Raw genomic sequence first — 25048 nt, 5'->3', positions numbered from 1 at the left:
AGCCTTACAGAAAATCAAACTTTCATAGTTGGAAAGATATTTTACTTTGGAGGAGGTGTTCAGGAAAAAAAAAAATAAGTCAATTGTCAATTTTCCAAATAAGCAACAAAAATGGGTTGTGAAGGATAAAAACAATTATTAAAGTTATATTGGAGTCTAGAATGTCACTCTTGATAGAGGTAACTTTAATAATCTAAAACTTCTCAGTATTCTAAAAAGGCAAATGATACCAGACAGTTCATATAAACTTCCCATATCTGCTCATGTATAATTATTCACGAGGATTCCAGTATCGGGTTAGACAGCATCCTGACTGCTAAAAAGGTTAGGCTTCATTCTCTATGTTTTGGGAACATTGGAATGGAATGGGAAATTGGAATGACTTGGAGTGCAGTGTTTTCCCCTGTGGTAAAGAAAGACCTAGTCAAGTGGTAAGATAAAGTAGAAAGACCATGTTATTAGTCATCAGCAGATCAAGGGGAAAGATCCAATTTATATAAATTATTAGAAGCATTAACCTTGAGTAGGTAGGTTAATTTTTCTGGCCTTAGCCATATTATATGACATATTATGAACTGCCTTACCAACATCCAATCTTACAGAGAGCAGTAACGAACATCAAGTATGCTAACATGCTCTGAAAACTGTAAAGAACCACATAATATTTATTGGTTTATTATTTAATACAATGAGAACAGCAAATGTAATGAGGCTAAAATGTATCTAAAAACTCAATTACCAACACAAAATCAGAAGATTAGATAATCAATCATTAGGCATTCTAGATCCAACCTCAATTAAGAATTGAATACTGATGGGGCAAAAAAAAGTTTTTTTTACATAAAGAGAACTACTTTTTTTTTTTTCCATTTACAGCACACACACACACACACTACCCAGAAAAATATTCTTTTAAAAATCTGGTCTTGATTTAACATTATGGAAAACTAAAACCTTTCAAAAACTGCAAAGGGAAATTTGACCACTGTCACAACTCTTCAGTATATTTATGATAGCTGTTAAGCTATACGAATACCAGTTGCCAGAACTCATTAGGATTATATGAGAATCGCTTTTGAATCCACAGAAATTCATTGATTGATTCTGAGCATCTACCACTCCTATCAATTAAGGTTAAACGAGAAACAACTACGTACTCTTGGATAGAGTCAGTCGGCATTGACATATAAGGACCATTACCTGGCTTCTATTACACATTTGTGGGGGAAAAAATAAGTACCTTAGATGGTATGATTGGTGCACTGAACTAATAATGGAAATGCTTTTTCCTTTGGTTTACTGTTTATCAATTGATGCATGTGCTCTTGCAGGAGGAAAATATCAATTTTTTGAGCCTTGGCTTACTACTCTACACTGCACCTACTGCTTATAGTGATTGAATGCTTTGATTTGAATGCATGTAATGTGTGGAAGATGAAAGCAGTGGGTAAGTGCATATTGGTGTATCCAGGGACTATAGGCAGAAATGCTGGACAATAACTGGTTTCATTTTCAGTACAGTGTGAAAATGACCAGATGATGAGTTGATCCAAGAAGGAACCTTGTCAAAATCAGGAAATGGAGCCCATTTCAGAAAGTCATTTAGTGGGAAAATATTTTCTCTAATGAAGAGTCATTCACAGAAAGACAGAGAGCTAGAGTTCTGTTGGGCTTAGCTTAGAGTTTTTTATTTTCCAAGAGATATTTTGGAATAATTACTACATGCAGATTTTTAGAGCTATGACACTGTTAATGAGCCTTATGCATACAGGGCATTTTTCTTTGTCATCTGGAAGGAAATATATATATATATATTACTAGCCTTTAAGGGCTGTAAAATTTAATCAAGTTTTAATTGATGTTTTAAGGCCCTATAAAATTTCCCTTAATCAAGATTTCACATGAAAATTTTTTAATAATAGATTTTGTAAACTAGTATCTCTCAGCCAAAGACATCAAAGGACAGCTTTGAGATAACTCTGTCTGGATTTAATGAAGTTATTTTTCCCAATCTAAGATGATTATATTTTTGATTAATTAGGAAATGAGTATTGATTTTGGAGAGTATGGTTCTCACCTGTAATTTTTGTGGACAAACTCTACAACAGAATTGAGAGACCAGAGAGCATAAAAAGACCTTACTTTGGGAAGTAGGATCAGCACAACTATATTATATATTAGCGTGGACATAAAATATGAAAATGCCTGAAAAATCAAAACCCAGTATGATATGCATGCTCCCTTCTAAAGAAGCCCACATTCGAATCACTGGAATTTGTTACTATACCTGACATGGTAAAAGGGATTTTGCAGATATGATTAAATTATTTTGAGATAGGGAGATTATCCTAGATTATCAGAGTGGGCTCAATGTAATCACAATATTTCTTAAGAGAGTCAAAGAAGGAGATCTGACTATGAAACTGTAGAATCAGAATAATATAACCCGAGAAAGATCCTTCAGGCTACTGGTGGCTTTGAAGATGGAAGACAGCATCCATAAGCTAAGGAATGCAGGCAGTCCCTAAAAGCTGGAAAACAGAAGGGAAACATACTCCCCAGTGCCTCCAGATGACATGAAGTTCTTCCAGTACCTTGACTGAGACTCAGGTCAGACTTCTGACTTTATGAAACTATAAAATACTCAGCTTTCACTATTTTAAGCCACTAAATTTATGGTAATTTTTTACAGCCACCACAGGAAACTAATACACTCAGCGAATCCACTGGTATTAGAAAGCAGTCTTGCCAATGTCAATATAACAGAATGCCAAAACAGAACCACGAAATTATAAACAATATTGAGAAAACTACTGGCTGTTTACTTGTTCGAACAGTGTAGCTATTCTGACTACACTGATAATCAAACCAACAATCTGGACAATTATAAAAACAAATGGTCATTTGAATGGTTTGACAAGTTTTATAGATAAGTACATTATCTGTTTAATAAAAATGTTTATTTGACAGCCTCCTGGCAATTTAACAATAGTCAATCCAAAGTAACCAAGCAATAAAGCAGTTCCAATAAGGTGGAAAGAGCAAAAAAAGAGAAATCCAAAGATTTCTATCCTCATCTTAACTGATGGTTACTGGCTTTATAAACTTGGGAAGGTCATTTAACTTCCTTAGCTGTGTTTTTTTGTTTGCTTGTTTTTGTTTTTGTTTAATCTGTCATGTGGCTGTATTACCCTAAAGAATCAAGAGCTAAAATATGTATGAAAAGGGCATGGTGCGGAGGCACATGTTTGAAAGATACTAACCACCATAGTGTGAGGCAGTTTCACACGAAATCTGATTTACAAAATTATCTGCATTCAAAGAAAATTATTCCTTATGGTTCACTCTTTTACTGTTTCTTTTATTTTGGGAGGTAGAAAAGTGCTTTCACCTTGGAAATATCTTCCAAAAATTGGAGAACATCTCCTCATTTTTCTCATACTTATTCAAGACGGTGCTAGCAATCGACTTGGTTAAATGTTCAAATCCCAATTGCTCAAACGCCAAAGCAAAGAAGAGATGATGTTTGAGAGTCTCTTCAGGAGCAGCTGTTCACGGCAGCCCCTTCTTAACTTTTGGCTGGCATCTCCCCCAACAACCTTAAGCCTAAATCCTGAAAATATATACTACTCAGGCACAGTCCACAGATTTTTCTGCTCAATGTTGTCCAACATTTCAGCAACCTGATTCAAGTTTGTATGTCTATATATTACATGCAAGTATCAATGGAAGTTTGAAAGCTGAGTCCTTATACTCTTTGCCCCAGCTATTCACCAAACATTTATGTCTTTGTGCCAAGAACTCAGTCAGGTAAAAGAGATTCAAAGCTGAATCTCTGCCATTTGCAGATGTTTGTGTCTACTACAGTTTTTAACTGCCCCCACTGTGCTGTTGACTTCCAATTGCATATCTCTAAGTCTGACCAAACTCCAAAGTCCAATTAATACACTGAACTTCTAATGGGTCATCATCTCCAACCCAACATATCTAAAATTATTCTCATCATCTCATTCATATTTTAACAACTCAATATCCTTCTAGCATTTTCTCTTTTTACTGATGACAGGATAAATGTGTATGAAGTAGTCACACTGAATGCCTCTGAGCTATAAATAGTTTGATAAAAAATGTTGTAGCATTTAATGGATATTTTGTTTTAGAGTTCATCCATATCATCCTCATTCCTCTGAGAGACTTCAAATTTGCCTCTCTCTATAAATATCATTCTGGGGAGGGTTGCTAGTTGGGATGCCCTTGTTGTCAGGGATAATCATATGGCATAGGCTAGATAAATTATTGCACCCCATTCTCCCTGGACACACATTGGCCATGCATCAGATATGAGTGAGAACCTAGATCTGGCAAGGAAGGCATCTCTTTCCTCAGTTGGTTGGGCGACTGCCTTCGGCTCAGGTCATGATCCTGGAGTCCCGGGATCGAGTCCCGCATCGGGCTCCCTGCTCGGCGGGGAGCCTGCTTCTCCCTCTGACCCTCCTCCCTCTCATGCTCTCTGTCTCTCATTCTCTCCCTCTCTCTCAAATAAATAAATAAAATCTTTAAAAAAAAAGATAAATATATCATGAACTGACTGTGTTTATTATTTTCAATTTGTAGAGACACAAGATCTAACAGAATGAAGTTATATATTATAAAAACAAAACAAAACAACACAAAATCAGGACAAGTAGAGGTGAAGACTCAAAAAGAAGTCAAGAGATTACTGATGATCATGGTTTGGGCACAACAAATTCCTCTTTTGGGAGGGATTTGAGTTACATACTGGACATTTGACACTAAAAAGGTACTAATACATATGAAGATTATAATGGTGCCACTGTAATAGGAAATGTGTTTTTAGTTTAAAATTTTGTCATGGGTGCCTGGGTGGCTCAGTCAGTTAAGCGTTTGCCTTTGGCTAAGGTCATGATCCCAGGGTCCTGGGATCCAGCCCCACATCGGGCTCCCTGCTCAGCGGGAAGCCTGCTTCTCCCTCTCCCTCTGCTGCTCTCTCTCTCTCTCTGTCAAATAAAAAAGTAAAATCTTTAAAAAAATAAATAAAATAAAATCTAGTCATATTTTTTCTTGGTAAATGAGTAATCTATTCATCAGAGAGAACAACAAAGCCAAAGAGGAACACTGAATGCCTAAGATATGGAATTGAAGGGGTAGGAGGTAGAGAGGGATGGAAGAAGAAAGGGAGGGAGGGAGAGAAAGAGAGGGAGAGACAGGAAGAAATAGAAGGGAGATATGAGGGTAGAGGGTAAAGAGAGTATGCACATATTACCATATGAAGCATTTAGGTTAACATGGCAAAGAGCTAGCCCAAATTTTGCAGAGCATAAAAAACAAACAAATAAAATAAAAAGCCATTATAGAAAGTATTGATAAAAGTTTCAGAACCACTTTCAGGCAGAATTGGTAGGAACATTCTGCAAATAACAGTAAGGACCATGAAAAAAGGAAATGACAACCCAGCATAGAATTGTGGTACCAGTCGTCTATGCAACAATGAAAATCTGCATATCTAGGAGAAAGATAAATCTATTAATATTCTAAGCAGAAACTAAAATATTTTTCCATTATTTATGAGTTATACATCATGAAGTATACAATTTATAGTTTGTTGCTTTTCTTTATGCTTGAATTAACTCTACAGTAATTTGCATATAATTCTCATTACAGAGCATAGATTCAATCATTGTCAACAAATTCTTAGGTTGGTTTAGTAAATTTATGAATTAAGTATCTCTGGCTGGTATTGATACATACATATGCTGGAGCTGATATATACATATGCTGAGGATTAGTGGCCCATATCTGTTACCCACACAAGCCTGGGGCCCAGAATTTAGGAACTCCTGCAAAATGATTTTTTAAAAATTATTTCTATCGATTGAGTTTTATTTCATTGCACCACTACACACCAAATCATGTCACCCAGTAGTATTTCTGAGTCCTCCTCCTTCCTTGTCCAAGTTCAGCTCCCTCACACGTTGATTTAAATACTGAGTTCCTATTACTAAAAATTAAGGTCCATTATTACCTATATATAAAGCTACCCTGGGTTTTGTATAACCTCTCTCTCTTAACTTACCTTCCCAACTCCCTTATCCACCTCACCACTGTATTAGAATTAACCAGTCATTTCTGTAACCGCTCACATCTGTAATCTAGGTTCGTATAATAATTTTCAACATTTAGTATTATGCTTAAATAATTTCAAATATGTTTGAGTGTGAACCCCTTATGGTATGTCCAACATACAACCTGACATACAATGCAGATTGACACATATTTGCTTAGATAAATTACACAAATTTAGTAATTTACTGACTAGCGGTGCTGTGATTTTCTAATAGAAAGATTGAGTTAAACTTTCTATTGCACATCTCAGCAGTTAAACACTCCTCAACAACCGTTACATGCATTTTCTACTTGCTATATCAGTTCATCTGCTATCCAATTATCACCCTTTTAAGCTGCACACACCTGGAATTAACTTGGTATTGGATTACTGTGACAACTGCAAACTCTTTTCCCTAGTACATTATGAGCAACTGAGGAAATTACAGTCTGTTCTCAATACTTTGTTTCCTATGGAGAATTTCTGAAAAAGCTGACAATTTGGAAACTAAAATTCCCTGTTGAGAGTTCAACCATCAAACCAACAAATATTGTGAGATCCTCAATTTGCCCCATGTGCACTGATCTTAAAATTAACATGTAAGAGATAATTTTATCACCGCTGTTCTTACTGAACTCTACGGCATAGTTTCTCAAAGTATGATTATCGTAGACATCTAAATCTGATTCATGAGGGTTTCTTGTTAAAAATGTAGATGCCCATAGCCTAACCCAAGACCTACTCATGCTCTGTCAGGCAGGAATCGGAGAGACTTCTTTTCTTATTCTTGTAACAGTTACTCCACATAATGGTGATAAACTCTACATGAGTCCTGCTTTAGGTAAAGAAGAGATCAAATAAAATCTGACATCAATTGGGCAGAGACATGAATGACTCCTCCAGAAGGTGGATCCACCTGAAGAGGGTCCTTCCCACTGCCCCTCTCATGGTATTATTTAAACTCTCTAATTCTGAGCTTCTTACATAGGATACACTTAATAATTAAGCCTGTAGTTACTATTTTTTTTACTATGACAAAGTCAATTCAAGGAGAAACTCATCTAGATTTTAAGCAATAATCTTTTAAAAATAAAAAAAACTTATTGAGTTCCATTTTTAATGAAATACAGTATTTTTTGTTCTATAAATAATTATCCAATATCACTATACATAGTATGCTATAAAGAATATACGATTGGGAAGACATAGATGATTCTACATCAACTTTCTTGTTGTTGTTAAATAGACCAAATCAACATGGCTAATTTCAAAGAGACAGGGGCTTATCCCTGGCTACTCTACTTCACTTACAAGAGCAGTGTACCTTGGCTACCTACATCATTTCTCTGTGTTGTTTTGTCATCTCTGTAATAATAATACACACGTGACAAGGTATAAATTATTACAGTAAAAGAGCTTCTAATCTTTTCCTCTATTACCCTACAAAGATAATGCGGGTCTGGATAACTTCACTCATTTCTCTTCCTTTGACCTTTATGCTTGACCTTGAATTAGGAAACCATTTCTTGGGTATTTGTGATGCCGCATCAGACAAAAAGAGAGTGAGAGGAAATAGTGGAGGAGAACAAGAGCTGGAAGACAATTCTCAGAGATTGGGAAGGGTGTGGTTTGAAAAGAGCTATTTTGGGGCGCCTGGGTGGCTCAGTTGGTTAAGCGACTGCCTTCGGCTCAGGTCATGATCCTGGAGTCCCGGGATCGAGTCCCGCATCGGGCTCCTTGCTCAGCGAGGAGTCTGCTTCTCCCTCTGACCCTCCCCCCTCTCATGTGCTGTTTCTCTCTCATTCTCTCTGTCTCAAATAAATAAATAAAATCTTTAAAAAAAAAAAAAAAAAAAAAGAAAAGAGCTATTTTGGGCGAAGCACATAGACGATTTTAGAGAGAAACTTTTAAGACTTTTAAAAGAATATTACTCTAGGGGCTTATGTGTTTCGTTAATTGTTTCCAAGAACAGAAAGTAAAGGATTTGAATACTATGAAATTTCTCTTATCACATCAGATATTTTCTTTTAACTGCAATTCTGCCCTGGGATTTAAACATGTGGGTCACAGCTTCATACATTTCATAACCCTGTGATTAAAAGTCTTGTGAGGAGTCAAGGAAGTGATGCGTGAAGCGTCCTCAGCACTTCACTCTGCACAGGCAAAGCACAAGTAAAAATCAACAATGCTATCTATTAAATTTTATTTTTCTTTGATTTTCTTCATCTGCCATCATCTGGTTTAAAGTATATTTCTGCTACATCATTCCCACATATCCTCACAACAATGAAGGAATAGGAGTTGTGTTTTATTTTACAATTCATTGGTTTCACTTCAATAAACATAACTGGCAACCAAAAACTGTGTGTGATTATCTTCTGCTTTCAGCCAGTGTTTGTGAATATTCTCTTGGGAATTGTTCACCTGTGACAGCCCACCCTGCCTCCCCCTGGTCTTCCTTCCATTCACAAAGACACATAACCAGTTGTGTAGAGGGGCAGACCTGAAATTTAATTTTGACATTTGTGTGTGTGTGTACAGACATTGAAGCAATATTTTTGCTTGCCTGTTTTACCATGTTGCTTTCTAAGGAGACAAAAAAATAACAAATTTTACTGATTTTGTTTTGATTTGCAAGATTTGTTTTTCCTTAACAACCAATAAATTGTATTCAAAACTTGTTTTGACAAATGGTATGTATGTTTGGTGTTTTCCACATCACTTTCCTTGTCAAGCTTTGTGTAATCTTTAATAAACACTTATTACATTTGTTAAATCTATCTTAAATTTTTTGGAGCATGAGAATTAGTTTTTAAGTACTCTATCACATAAATAAGCAAAAAATAAAGATAAAAATAACAAATTAACAACATAAGTTCCAACCAGGGGACTATTCAAAACAGAGCTCAAAACCTCTTAGAAATATATCATTGTATATTTTGCCATATAAAATTTACGTAGCAAAATGTTTTACACTTGCATCATTTTAAAATGGGTATCTGAAGGTTTTCTTATCTCCAATACATTTATTTATTTAATGGTTATATTTTTAGTTTGTTTTTCATTTAAGAAATAGGAGAATCTCTCTTATTTAAAAAAAAAAAATCATCCCGGATAAATGAAGAAGGACATCTGAAGTACTACTCTGCATTTCTGATTTATCTAGAAAAAAAAGAGTGGTGCCTTATAAGGCTTGCTCCAAAGCTCTTCATTTCTACTGAAACATAAACTCCCTTAGATGTTCTTTATCCAATAATTGAGTAATTGCAATGTCCTTATTCAGGGACTAAATTAACATATGTCTTAAGTTACAGCCCATTCAACAGCATCTCTTTATCTCCTTGAAAGTGACAGCAGGAGAATGAATAATATGTGTGATGCTATGTGCCTTCCCAGAGCTTTTCACCAACAGCCTTGTTTCATTTGGGAGCTTGCTTTACTCTATGTTAACACGCTTTATGTGTCAGAAAGCATTTTAAGCACTGTCAAATGTCAAATGTTTAACAGGCAGGCACACCTTCCCTCTACCACAGTGACTATTATTCTGGCTTCATAGTCAGGGTGATCTACTTTTGGACCCCAGTTCTCCAATTTTATGTTACCTGTGACAAATGACAGACCTTCGCTTCTACTTTCTTATTCTTAATTTGCAGAAAACAACAGTACTCCCCTCTTGGGTGTACAGAAAGAATTGATGATGAATAACTCCTGAATACTTTCCACATAAAAATTAGAAAATATTAAACAATAGTGCAATTCTTGTTAATATTATATCTCACCTCCTACATTGACTCTGTTATCCCCTACTTCAAATGAGTTCCCAAATGTATCCATTCTTATCATTCCTAAGCCTTGAACCAAAGCCATAGTCTCCAATGCCTATGTTCTTATCTCTTTTTTCTTTAAATATTTATTTGTTTTATTTTAGATAGATAAAACATGAGCGGGAGAAGGAGAGAGAATCTCAAGCAGACTCTGTGCTGAGTGCGGAGCCCCACACGAGGCTCAATCCCAGGACCGTGAGATCACAACCTGAACTGAAACCAAATGTGGGTCGCTCAACCAACTGCACCACCCAGGCACTCCAGTCCCTATCTCTTTAACACCAAAAATATTATTTTATAGCTGGTAAGAATAACCTTCCTCTGCTATTCTGTCATTTCTCAGAAGCTAGAGTAGTTTCCAAGAGTATCAGGGTAATCAAATTGGGCTAGAACTTGGAGGACTTAAACTTGTTATTTTAAAAATTCTTGTCCTTTACTCAGTCGTGCTCATCTATCATAATGTGGTTTTTGCAAAAACGATCCACCTTGGTCAAGGACACTTTTTAGTCTTCCTTTGTACTTTACCTCAGAGCTCTAATATAGGTCTCTTGCACTAAACACCAGAAATCCTACTCTTTCAAAAAACTTTTCTAGAATTGCCATCTCCATTCTATTACCTTATTCCACCTTCATTGACTCAAATTCTATAAAAGTTGGAGATAATTCATAGAGCTGGAGAATCATGCAGACTTATAGTTAAATTATCTCCCACCATACTATTAGTAGGTACCTGGCAGAGTTTTGATTTTCATATACTTTAGCTAGAAAAATTTCAACTAGAAACTTCCAAATTAGTTTCTGCTTTCCCAGAAGAAGACTAGGATTTACCTTTAGACCAAACTTTTTCTTAGTTCTAGAAAGAACAAATAGCATGGTGTACTTCAGTTATGCAGATATGCAGTACAGAACTTCACTGATGTGAGGGCAAAGTTTTCTAACAAGACATTTTGGTTTGGCAGGGTCTGCCCAAGTCTTAGCCGATAATCATTGTTAAAATTAGATTGAACTTTTCTTCTAGTTACCTATTTCATCTGAAAGTTCATAAAAAAGAAAAAAAAAACCAGAATAATTTTCTGGCAGTAACGTGGAGGCTCTTAATGTGATTAAGTAAGTCCAGGGTCTGAAGAGCCCCTGATCAAGGCCAAATGGTCATAAAAATAAAGGTGCCCCTAAGAGAAAAATCACCATAATGACCAGGAAAATTCTGTGTCAAAACCAATAGTAGGGACAATATTATTATTTTAGGCCTAGAATGCAGCCGATTCTAGATGTTCTGCCGATCAACTGCAATGGGCATGCCCCGGGCAAAATAGCTGTGTGTATGTGTGTGATTTCGTAGAGCCCTAACAATGTGGTCAGAGCCTCTGAGGCCCAGGCAGTTTTCTAAATGATATACACTCTAAGGTAGCCATATAATTTGTCATCCAACAAGAACACTTTTGAAAATAAAAATGGGTGCTATTAATAACTTTACTTTGACATCAGGCATAACCCTAAACCCAAGTGGATTATTGCTTTGCATCACGTGGAGAAACCTTGGCCTTAGAGAGTCAGCAGAGACCTGTTTTGCAAGGCCAGTTTGTCCTGGGATGAAGACATTGTTGCAGCCTGCCCATCACTCCCTGCAGAAGCAGCTGCATGGGATACTGACTCATGACATGTGCAAGTCACATGGAAAGGACTAGAAATCCCAGTCAGTTGGTACATAGAGACTTGTTTTCTTATAGTCTCAAAATAGCAAGTAAGAATCACCAGATTTTGTAGGTCTGGATTTTTGAAACCTGGTACTTAAGGGGAGCATACTGAAACCTTAAATTTTACTCCTGACAATATTCACCCGGTACTAGCTCACATTTTACTTATCTAAAATTCTCAAAATCCCAGCTCTTATCCATTTATCTATATCTTCTTTGTTCTTCAAAATTCTCACCCAGGAAGCACCATGTATTAAGAGCATACATAATTATTTTTCCGTAAGCAATTATTTTACTTAATTGAACTGGAATATTTCCCTACTCAGTTACGTAATTATTAATTTAATAGCTACTCTTGATCATTGTTTGATCCAAAAAATTTCACTTAGTAGTATGTATTCATAGCCATTAATAAAGACATCACCTTGGAAATACAAATAAGACTATCCTTCAAAACAGATTGAATAGTAAAAATTAGATAATTATTCCTTAAATATATTCAATGCCTCATATAATAACTAAAGTTTGATACTTCATCAAAGATTGTATGTTACAGAACAATCGAATCAGTGGAGGCAAAAACTAGAGATATTCTGGACAAATTAATGAGTGCATGTTTGCACATATTGATAAAAGTATATGTCATAACTAATACTTCTAAACTTTTCATTTAAACATTGGAATTCTAAAATATGAAATCTAGATTTCTTCCATGAAATGCACAATTTAAAAATTTACATAAAGGGCGCCTGGGTGGCTCAGTTGGTTAAGCGACTGCCTTAGGCTCAGGTCATGATCCTGGAGTCCCGGGATCAAGTCCCGCATCGGGCTCCCTGCTCGGCGGGGAGTCTGCTTCTCCCTCTCCCACTCCCCGTTTGTGTTCCCTCTCTCGCTGTGTCTTTCTCTGTCAAATAAATAAATAAAATCTTTTAAAAAATTTACATAAAATTACTATGCTGGACACCTGAAAGCTTGCACAAACACTCTGTGTGTTTCCAGTTAAGTGAATGCAGTGCACTACATGAAGGCAACTGTAGCTTTAAGGAAAACATTCACTGTTCTAATTTGTAGACAGTTGTGAAACAAAGAAAAAATGTTATCAGGGCCTGCGAGGCTCAGTCTGTGGAGCATGAGATTCTTGATCTTGGGGTTGTGAGTTCGAGCCCCATGTTGGGCATAGAAATTATTTTTTTTTCATAATCATGTAGTGGATAATAAAAATATTTAAAATATTTCCCTATTTGATGCTCAAAATATTTTAATCAAAGAAAAAAATTACTGGAGGATTGGTTTTGAATCATTTCTAATTGTCTGGCTTTATTTTCAAAGTACACTTTTCCTTGTCTATTAATTTATTATTATTATTGTTATTGACTAATTAATTGATTTTGCTTTTTTTTAAAGATTTTATTTATTTATTTGACAGAAAGAAACACAGCGAGAGAGGGAACACAAGCAGGGGGAGTGGGAGAGGGAGAAGCAGGCTCTCCGCTGAGCAGTGAGCCCGATGCGGGGCTCAATCCCAGGACCCCGGGATCATGACCTGAACAGAAGGCAGACGCTTAACGACTGAGCCACCCAGGCACCCCTGATTTTGCTTTTTAAAGCTACAATACTTGTCCTTTGGGGATGACCTCAAAAGTTAAAACAGTAACTGACATGGTCAATACAACTGAAATTCCATCTTTCCATACTAACAATTCCTTGTTTATTGTGTAAGTCTACTCAACAGAAAGTTGTATTTAGAGCTTTTTATATATCATGGGAAAATACCATTGTCTTCTTTTAATGCCCAGCACTTTGAATTACAATCTCAAATTCTTTATAATAAATGGCATAAAATGCAACAACATCCTATAAATATCTGGTCATTTCAAAATTCAGTAGCACTGAATACTTTGTCAAATATAGAGAAATTTAATCCACTGTTTATCATAATAAATCAGTTTGTAATGGAAAATGTTATTCAGGCATTTTAATCAAGGAGTGAGACTATCAATATAATTATGAGGCTATCTCCCAATTATTAATATCAACGGCTGAAAAATAAGTTATCTCCTAACATCTAGATAAGAAAAATATGTAGGTACAATGCAAAGGTTATACTTAATGAGAAGATAGTTAATTTGTGAGATTAGCATCACTAAGAGCCCGAATTAGACTTGAGTTCCACCCTCTGTTATATTTATAATTCTAAGTCCAAATTCAGAATGAAAGAGAATACATGCTCTGAGAGGAATGATTGTTTTTTTTTTTTTTTTTTTTAAGTTGCTTGAAAAAAAGAGAGGGAGAAAGAGAAGAAGCCATCATTTGACTACTGGAAAAGCAATTCAGTAGCTTACCTAAGTATTTTAAATTGTTTCTAACTTTACTATGTCACCGCATTACATGGTGTCACCTTAGTAAGGCAACGCCCTATAAGCATTGGGAGACACTTCTTCATCGTCTCTCACAACCCTGCAGGTCTTGCACAGAAAGCACTAAATGTCCTTTTTTTCAAGACTATGTTTTCAAGAATGTATATATAGCAAATAACTTTGAAAAGTTGAGATAGTGTCTTCTTCCAAAGGAAAGGACAGACATGCTTACTACCCAGTAAAACATAGTAATGTCTCCCTCCCAAACAAAGGGCAGGCATTATCAGGCTTCCTCTCTATAAATGCAACCGGCTGAATGTGCTGGCATCCATCTGGGTCTCTTTTTGCCCATATGGTACATGGGGCAATGGGAACTGAGTCAATTATGCAGATGCTCATGCTGCTTGCTGTGCTGGGAGCAATAATGTCCCTTTTCTCTGACCCAGTCATCTCAAGTTCTCTTCTAACATCCATGAAACTGTGGGAGACTAACAGTTCTTTTCTTTTTTTTTTTTTTAAGATGTTATTTATTTACTTATCAGAGAGAGGGAGCATAAGCAGGGGGAACGGCAGACAGAGGGAGAAGCAGGCTCCCCGCTGAGCAAGGAGCCCGATGCGGGGCTCGATCCCAGGACCCTGGGATCATGACCTGAGGCGAAGGCAGACGCCTAACCAACTGAGCCACCCAGGCATCTCAAGACTAACAGTTCTTGATGGTTGACATAAAACAATAACAAGAAAAGACAGCATGCTTTAATGAGTGTGAGTATGCATTAAAAGTCTAAAGTGTTGCACTGATATAAGCACTATAGAAAAATCTCCTTTATGCAATCTCTATGGGAAATTGAGGAGTAGAAAAGATATGCTTTTATCATAGTAATTTCATATGTTATTTATATTGACTAAATGTCAGTAGGAATGAATTATGTGGTACCTCATGAACAATGAAATATATAGAGATGGTATTTTTATGACAGTGGTTTCTCCTTTTTCAGAGTTAAGAAAGAGGAATGATTCTCACATACACATATATTATGTTAAAAGTGTACCAAAATAACCCATTTATATTTCAAGCGTATGTTTGAGTGACATAACTCTGACATATATTCACAAAGTCAATATTGTTAGAAGAGGAGAACATTAAATTCGAAATCTTTATCATTCAGATCACTCCGCAGTCCCTCTTTTTCTGTTACCTGTTCATATGGGTGGCCTTTCCAGGTACTTCTCCAATCATTATATTGGGTCTAGGTCTTATCACCTGATACAATATACAAGTTGTAGGGGTTCATCAATGTTAGCCACAGAGAGCCCTGTTTCCCAAAGAATCCAGCTAGTATTTTATAGGAAGAAAATGTCTAAACATATGTGCACATATACACACATGCACCCACAATTAACTGTATTGTAAATACAGTTAATTTGTGACAAATGCATTTAAGATCTTTCTGATGAAAATATAATCTGGGTATGTGATGTAAAACTACATTATTAGTCATATGAATGGACACACATGTGCTTAAGTAGTTTCATGTGGATCATTATTACAAGACCTGGAATTAGAATCAAATTCTCCTAACTCTTTACCCTAGCTTTTAAGTAACTATATCAGGCAACATCCACATATAATACAAAGAAATGGTTTGAAGAAACAGAAGGATGGAAAGATAATTATAGGGAAGGTGGAAAGACAGCAGCAGGAGTAGGGGGAGAAGAGAAGCAGAAGAAAGAAAAAAGGAGAAAAAAACAATAAAAGTGAGTCTCAAATCTTCATGCTGTTCATGCTATTTTTGAAATGCTGTTTTTAAGGATGCATATATTGATTTAAAGATAGTTGAATTTCATTCAAGGTCCTGCCAATTCAATTAAAGTAAACACATTAAACCTTTATGGGACAGCTATTATGAACAACTAATATGCTAGAAGCAAGAAATAAATTGTAAAGGAGAGAGAAAAACTGACATACAATGGGCATTAACTGTTTGATAAGAACTTTAGTATATTGTGTTATTTATTTGTTCAGATTCCATGTCCATTTTCCTCTTAAATGTATAGCTATCTAATCATATCCAAGATGACTATTTCAAACACAGCTTCATTTTTTGAGAGAAACTATAAAACTAGAGATATGTTTAAGAACCAAGGTGGGCAATAAAATATCAGGTTTACCTAAAAAGGCTTTAAAAAAGAGCAAGAATGGCTCCTTCTGTTTGTTTGATTTTTTTTTTTTTTTTGCTACAGAATGTGCAGGTAGCTAATGATGATTTGATTACCATCAAGGTTAAGCCATTTGACAGCAGAATGGATTAGAAACAAGATCTTGAATTAGAGTACTTGAATTCACTGCAAGGTTCTCAGGTAAGTAAGTGAGGCCAGAGTCAAGAGGATGCATTTGATTTTGTATAAAGATTGGGTTGATATTATGAACACTGACTCTCAAATGAACAAGAATTACTCTGATATCAAAAGCTCAAATTTTAGGAGTAAATTGCACCATGAAAATAGGCTTCTCAAAAAAGCTACATGACAAAACAAAACAAACAAACAAACGAAAGAACTACATGACTCATGAGCCAGATATATAATAGATAGATAAAATGTCAAGCCAAAAAAATGCATTTTAAATGTGTTACTATAACTTTGTAATATAATTTACATTTTTATTGGGTGCAGAGGGTTATATACATGAATCAAAATATCATCCTAGTATTGTGTTAGCTTACTTTATTTTTAAATATTGTATTAGTTTAGAAGAAATTCTGGAGAGACAAGTTATTTTTGCAATGCAATTAGATCTATTTTAATTAATAGTTAATAAACTATCATGCTATCTCTTCTTTCTTTTTTTCTTCTTATTATTTATTTTACTAATCCAAAACCAAATTCTACCTATAATTACAAAAAAAAAAAAAAGAAAAGAAAAGAAATTCTATTGCCATTGCCTTGACTTATATCTGCAACTCTTCCCTGAATCCCTAGCTTGTTGGCCTGCCCTGCAGATTTTGGACTTAAATCTCCACAATCGTGGGGGAGCAATTCCTTAAAATAAAATTCTCTCTCTCTTTGACTCTCCATACATATACGTATACATATACATACACATGCATATGCTTTTGCATATGCATTTACACATACACACACATACCCTGTTTCTTTTGTTTATCTGGACAACCCTAACTAACAGGATGCCAATCAGATCAAACCAGGCATATAAATAGGGCATAGATCAATGTCTTTCAACTATACTTTTGAAATCTATTGGCTGTACCCATTCCTTTCATCTTTCTTTAAGGTGTAAAGAAAATCTTTAAACCATTTTGACAAAGGTCACCTCTGGCTCATTGACAAAACCAGAAGAGGCTTTTTCAGTCATTATTTAATTTGACCGATGAATTTCATTTCTTACTCCCAAAAATTTCAGTTTATTTTCCATTGCACTATTTAATATTTGTGTTTTGCTTCTTATTAAATAGATCTACCTAAGTCTACTTCACTTACTTTTCAGTTAAAAGTCAAGGTTCACATACCTTCTCTGCAATTTTTCCTGGAGTGTGTTACCCATTTGTGTGATTTTGACTACCAGCTGTATACCATTTACTCCTATGTCTGCATCTCTAACATAGGCTTCTTTTGTGAACTCTAGATTAACATATCTAAATATCTGTGAGATACTTCACCTGGGTACATCTAAGGAGGGCTGCCAGGGTGGCTCAGTCGGTTAAGTGGCCGGCTCTTGATTTCGGCTCAGATCATGATTGCAGGACCCCGGGAGTGAACCCTGCATTGTGCTCTGTGCTCAGCACGGAGTCTTGAGGGTTCTCTCTCTCTCCCTCTCCTTCTGCCACTCCCCCTGCTCTCTCTCTCTCTCTCTCAAATAAATAAATCTTTAAAAAAAATAAAATAAAAGTAACTATGGATGTATAATGTCTGACAGTGATCTTTTTGTTTCTTACTCTAGTCCCAGAACTATATCGGATACCAGGAAAACAAAGTCAGAAATCTGAGTCACTTAATTTACTACTCCCACTCCTACATTCTCTACATGCTATTATCCACTAATGTTTTGTCTCATCCTTTATATTACCATGACTGACAGATCTTGAAGTATTTTATAATATGTCTATCTTTCAAATTTTCAACTCTAATACCCCATTCTCTTCATTAATTCCTGACAAGCCTATTGTAACCTTCTCCTATATGTTCTCCCTATCTCCATACCTGTCCCCCCACCTCCAATGAGTCTTTTAACTGGCACTCTGAATACTCATTCTACAACTGCAACTCTGTCCATGTGAATCCTCAACCAAGACATATTTGTGGATTATGACACCCTTAAGAACAAATAATACTGTAATATACAACATGGGGCTACAGTTAATAATACTCTACTGAATATTTGGAAGTTGCTAAGAGAGTAAATCTTTTTTTTTTAAATTTTATTTACTGGGGCGCCTTGGTGACTCAGTCGGTTAAGTGTCTGCCTTCAGCTCAGGTCATGATCCCAGGGTCCTGGGATCGAGTCCCGCATCGGGCTCCCTGCTCGGTGGAGAGTCGGCTTCTCCCTCTCACTCTGCAGCTTCCCGTTCTTGCACTCTCTTGTTCTCTCTTTCTGTCTCTCTCTCTCTCTGTCAAATAAATAAAATCTTTTTAAAAAAATCTTATTTACTTATTTTAGAGAGAGAGAGCGAGCATGGGGAGGAGCAGAGGGAGAGGGAGAGAGAGAGAGAGAATCTCCAGCAGACTCTGCGCTGAACACAGAGCCCGATGCGGGGCTCATCCCAGGACCCTGAGATCATGACCTGAGCCGAAACCAAGAGTCAGACACTTAACCAACTGAGCCACCAAGTACCCCTAGGAGAGTAAATCTTGAAAGTCCTAACTACAAGAAAAAAATTTGTAATGATGTATGGTGACAGATGTTAACTAGACTTATTGTGGTGATCATCTTGTAATGTATACAAATATTGAATCATTATGTTGTACAACTGAAACTAATATAATGTTGTATGTCAACTATACCTCAATTTATAAATAAATAAATAAATAAATAAATAAATAAATAAATAAAATAATACTGATCTTGGTATCAGAATTGAGACTTGCTAATACTTTCTGTATTTACCTACCCTAAACGGTTGTCTTCACATTCTCTGACTATATTGAAATATGGTTATCTAAGCCTCACCTTGAATTTTCAAGCCTCAGTGTTTATAAAACTTTCCCTCAGACTCTCTCTTCTGAGAAAAATGGAGTCATCCTTCAAGATGCATCTCAGGTGCTCCCTCATCTATGAAGGCTTTCTTAAACTGCTCCATCTTCTGGACATAGTCAAAGACTTGACTTTGTCTCCACAATCCCTAGTAGGATCTCCTTTACAGTACTTTCAACAGAGTATTGAAATGATTGCTAGCTCTTAATATCCTTATAAGATAACAAACTGTGGTATTTTCTGGTGCAATGGGGCTAAACTTCCTGACTTAAAGTCCTAGTTTCAGCATTTACTGCCTGTTGGGCCCTGGGCCAATTACCTGACTCTTCTGTGTCTCAGTTTCCTGGTATGTGAAATGGGACTACTAGAAATCTTCTTCATAGTGCTCTTTTGAGGATTCCATAATTTTATGAATGCAAAGCAATTAAAACAGTTCCCAAAGTAAGCACTAAGTAAAGCTTACCGATTATAATTGTAATCTAGGGACCTTCATAACTAGATTGATTCTTACCAGGCTTAACACTTTCTCAAATTGTAATGCACTCAATAAAAAAAAAAAAAATACATTGAATGAACAGGTGCCTCCAGAATTAGGGTTTAAATATATTTCATTTTTTAATCTTTTTGCCATTTTAAACAATTTAAATTTAAGAATTACTGCTAAGGGGTGTCTGGGTGGCTCAGTCGTTAGGCGTCTGCCTTCGGCTCAGGTCGTGATCCCAGGGTCCTGGGATCGAGCCCCACATCGGGCTCCCTGCTCTGCGGGAAGCCTGCTTCTCCCTCTCCCACTCCCCCTGCTTGTGTTCCTGCTCTCGCTGTGTCTCTCTCTGTCAAATAAATGAATAAAATCTTAAAAAAAAAAAAAAAAAGAATTACTGCTAAGAAAGATCATCCAAAATGATAACTCAATTTCCTAAATTATTCTTTGAGGATAATTGGGCAGCATTTTCTTGATGCACAGCTTTGAGGCTATGATATAACATAGTACTATCCAGACACAGGCACCCAGTTATATATGGTGTTAGCATCCAGCTTACTCTGCGAGTATGTGTTATGTACATTGTGTGTATGTGTGTGTGTCTTTAATGATATGGGGTTTTTTGTTTTGTTTTTGATTTTAGTGGGAACTATGAGCAACTTACAGCATCTGAATTAAAATTTTTGCTGATCAAATTAATTTCTGTGTTACTATGCATCTTACACTTATCCAGGTATTGTCGTAAATCCAAAATGTCTATTCAAGGGAATTATTGGCTTTATCTCCGGACACCCTTATGATTTCTTTGTATATAAAATAAAGTAATATTCATTATAAGCAATGCCACAGTGTGGTCTTTCTTGCAAGAATGTCAACACTGACATCTAAGACAATCAAGATCCTGACTATACATTTCCACATGTATAAATTCTTTTAGATTTGCAGCTAGGGACATAGAACTTTCTTCTCAATAAGTGGAACTTTCAGTAATAGGAACTGTACAAATTAATGTTTCCCATAGATGCTGGTGCTGTAAAAAACCATAAAATTAAATTTGAAGCTCAATTATAGTAGTTTAGTTTTATTTTACTAACCCACTACATATTTAACTAATCCACTATGACCGCTATGCTTGGCACTTTTTCATTTTCCTTCTTCCTTAGCCTTGAATTCTATATTATTTATAATATTTTATTTTTCTGCAAACTGTCTCAATGTCTTTCTAAAAAGAGCAGAAGCATAAATATATTTATTTATGTTTACACATATACATATAGTAACTTGAATTGGTCCTGATGTTATCATATTACTATTCCCACATCTGGATGCACGAAGACAAACTTAATTAAACTTTTATTAGTTTCCATGTGGAAAGGAAACCATGGCTACTATTGTTTCATTTGCATTAGGAACATGCATTGTGGGAGAGCCACAGGTTTTCAGCACACATTGCATATGTATGACTGAAAATAATGTCGTTTTCATTTAATAATAGATCTTAGATCTACTCCTTTAAAATCTACATATAAATACTAATTCATGTTTGAAATGAATTGGATGAATTCTATTCTATAGTAGTAATTACAAAGGTATGATTCCAGAGTATCAAACAAAATTTGGATATGCAATTCCTAGGTGAAATGCTACTCTAAGATAGAATAAAAGTCAGTTTCATTAATTTTTCAACAAACAATCTTCTCACTTCAGATTCAGGCAACTAAAGGTTATGAATCTGCTTCAATCAAAACCAGAGAGAATACTTTCTCATTATACACTTGCCAGGAACCTCAATGTGATGTCTAGTTTCCATCATAAGCAGAGCTGAGTATATTAATACCCATGAGGCAGAATTTTAGAGCTATGCTACCCATCCATTTGTCTTAGATTTCAAAACTTAATCCCTATATTACATTAACTCATAAAAAACAAGTGTACCAGAACAACATGAAATTATCTCACCATAAAAATTATATTTCTTGATCATATGGAGGAATCATATAAGCAAAAGCAATGTACACTAACATCGGGAGTTTCCATGTTTTAGAGTGCTTTCCTCAAAATTTTCTGAGACCCTTCTTTTTTCCAGGTCTATTTGTGGGCAGCAATGCCATCTGGTGGGTTGCCATGGGCTGGACTGTATCCATTTCTCCCCTTGAAGGCACTTTCTGACTTTCTACTTAATTTTGGCTTTATCAGATACCCTGGGGAGCTCCAGGACTAATACCTATGGAGTTGTCCCAGGGCCCCATGACCAGGCCCTGATTCCTAGTAGGCGGTCTGTCAAGGAGATTGCCTTTCCTAATGATATTGTGTATTTTTTACAAAATCACTAAAAATTGGACTGCCAGAATGGTCCGCAAAGACTGACTTGGCATGACTCAAATTTTATTTAGAGATAGATATCCCACAGAAAACATTTGTCTGGGGCCCCATATACCTCAGGGAAACCTTGGCTATGTGTTCATTTTTAACAAAGGTTCTATTTGAAGACCTTTTCCACTGTATTATTCAATAGTCTTTAAACACATTTCTAAAAGGTAAATTCTAAAAATATAGCGCAAGGAATTTAAATCTTGAATGGATTTGTTTCCTTTGACCTACCATTGGAATCTTAAGACTTGTCATATTTCTCATTAGTTTAGGCTTCCAGAGAACTCTGAGGACATTAATGTGCAATAAATACAATCTTCTAGATCAGCTTCCTAGGACTCCTCCTATTATAGTTTTCTATTTCTGTCTTTGGATTTATTCTAAATTCTCTTCAAGCATATATTTTTGTTTCGTTTTGTTTTCAAGCATATATGATTTTATTAAAACCACAGCAAAATCTTTTAGAAGATTTAAAGACAGTTAACTAACAAAATAAAATATCCATTTTTTTCTGGGGAAAAATAATTTGGTGGCAATGATAAGTTATATCCATTCTATACATGGGTCAAAAATTTTATGTAAGGAAAATAGCAGTAAAGCATAAACGCGCTGAAATGAAGAGTTACCATCAATTATTTTGTGAAAAAAAATTAATTTCAATAAACTAACAATAAGATTTAAAAATGACATGCTGTGTTGAAGATTGAGGTGTATGTACTTGGGTTTCAACACTTATAACTTTGGCCATAAATAGCTTCATAAATAGCTTGCAAAACATATAATAAATAAATAATTTATAAAGTATAAGCAAGCCACGTCAAATATTTCAAAACCACATTTCAAATGGTATGTCATGTTTTTAAGGGGCAGGGAAAGGAAGACATCCTGGTCATTCAAGGATATCAACAGCAGCTTAGAATATTTATGCCTGGGGACTTTTTCTCTGTCTTCTTGGTAAATGGTTCCAGAACTTCTGTGAGCAATAATGTGCTATAACCTTTTTAATGACACTTAATATTTTAACTTCCTGTCTTTAGCAAAGAATCTTAAAATTAAAAAAAAAAATAGGAACAAAATATATATTAATTTCATTAAGATAACCAGGGAAATTTGAGGTAAAGAATGATTAAATGATGTTCCAAAGCTTACCCAGGCCACTGAGTCAGGAAGAGAAACCAGGTCTCTCGGATTTCAATCCCAGTGTTCTAGTCACTGGTTTGTTCAACTCCTGTGCAAAACATCCATACACAATACACAATTCATAATCCCCCTTGCTATCAAGTGGTTGTCAAAAGAAACGCCATTACCGGGCGCCTGGGTGGCTCAGTTGGTTAAGTGACTGCCTTCGGCTCAGGTCATGATCCTGGAGTCCCAGGATCGAGTCCCGCATCGGGCTCCCTGCTCGGCGGGGAGTTTGCTTCTCCCTCTGACCCTCCTCCCTCTCATGCTCTCTGTCTCTCATTCTCTCTGTCTCAAATAAATAAATAAAATTAAAAAAAAAAAAAAAAGAAACGCCATTACCTTTCCAACATACTGAGGCTCGGAGCCCATGTATTCCTCCAGCACAAAAAATTGATTCCATACCCAGCCACGTTTAACTCGTTGGAAATGTGATCGGCGCCCTGGCAGGTTGATAACATTTTCTGTTGGTTCTGTGGCTAAAGTCTGTTGTGGCTGTGGTTGAAGGGGTATTAGGAGACCTCCATCAAACAGGACCCAGAGAAGCAGGGATAAACAGTTCCTTGTAAGCATTGGCAAAGGCTTTCCAACGGCAGAGTAATAAAAACTCCAGCACTTAATGTAGAATTGTGGAATCCAGGTTTGAGGTGTCTGTGGCCTCCACCACTTAACTTTCTGTTTTATTGCAGAAATGATAATGCAGGCATTAATCCTTTTGATGAAAAGGCTTCTGCTGTATTACATTCCATCTAAAGGGACCTATAAAACAGATTAACAAAGATACATTAAATCGACAGAATGACTTGATGGTAGTCATCAAAACTCTCATTGTGTCTGCCAACATTTAAAGAAATAAAAAGGAAAGCCTGGAAAAGACTTGCATTGCTAAATGGTCACTGCTATGCACCCTGCAAATTTGGATAAACTAAGTTTTCTACAGACTTGAAAAAAGCTTTATTTACGATGAAGCAAAAGGTGTATCATAAACAGAGGCAATTTTTTCTCAATTTAATAATCATTTTAAGGATAAAACACAGATCACTATTTTTAACGTGAACTAGGTTAGAGGAGGGCTTCACAATGTCACCTTTTGACATTTGGGGTTGAATAGTTGTTACTGGGGAGCTATTCTGTGCATTTGACTTATAGCCACATTTCTTTCCTCTGTTCAATAAGTGACAGTACCATCGTCCCCTACTCCCAATTGTGACAATCAAAAATTTCTCCAGGCATTGCCAAATATCTCCTGGAAGAAGTAAAATATGCCAAGATTGAGAATCATACATTTAGAGAATAAGAAAAAGAAAAAATTTAAGAAAAACAAAAAACAAAAAACCCTAAAATTAGAAAATAGAAAGAATCAGTCCATCCAGGAAAGAACAAGATAAATTAGTAAATTTAAGTCAATGAAATTACTGAAATATAAATGACTGATAAATTGTCACATGGTTTTATAAGGCTTTATAAGCTTTAACTTAAAAAGAATTGCTTCTCTAGCCTGGATACATGGGAATTATTTTGTCTCAAATATGCAGCTTAGAGCAACCTTGGATCCTTACCAGACTGACAACCTCTATTCTGCATTTAGGTAAAGTGAGTTTTGAACTCTTCCTTACAACAAGCAATTCTGTTTTTCTTTCCTTCACTTACCTAAGGTTTATTGAGTGTCAACAAAGTCCTTTATTATACAATGGATAAGAAAATATACACAATCCTTGACTCTCTTAAATCAGAAACAGAAAACAAATTTATTTTTATTTTTATTTTTTTAAAGATTTTATTTATTTATTTGACAGAGAGAGAGACAGCTAGA

The 25048-nt window shown here is 35.8% G+C and overlaps 1 protein-coding gene across 2 annotated transcripts in view; it reads right to left on the bottom strand.

The window, feature by feature from the left end:
- CDH12 (cadherin 12) overlaps window positions 1-23808 on the bottom strand; it is a 252200-nt gene extending 228392 nt beyond the window's left edge. For both annotated transcript variants that reach the window (XM_021695843.1, XM_021695846.1), the window contains exon 1: window positions 23578-23808. In XM_021695843.1, coding sequence (XP_021551518.1) covers window positions 23578-23808 — 231 coding nt within the window. The remainder of the gene's footprint in view (window positions 1-23577) is intronic.
- Window positions 23809-25048: the final 1240 nt, after the last annotated feature.

The sequence above is a fragment of the Neomonachus schauinslandi genome, chromosome 7 (assembly GCF_002201575.2).
Source record: "Neomonachus schauinslandi chromosome 7, ASM220157v2, whole genome shotgun sequence".
Lineage (NCBI taxonomy): Eukaryota > Metazoa > Chordata > Mammalia > Carnivora > Phocidae > Neomonachus > Neomonachus schauinslandi.
This window is presented reverse-complemented; position numbering and strand designations above follow the sequence as displayed.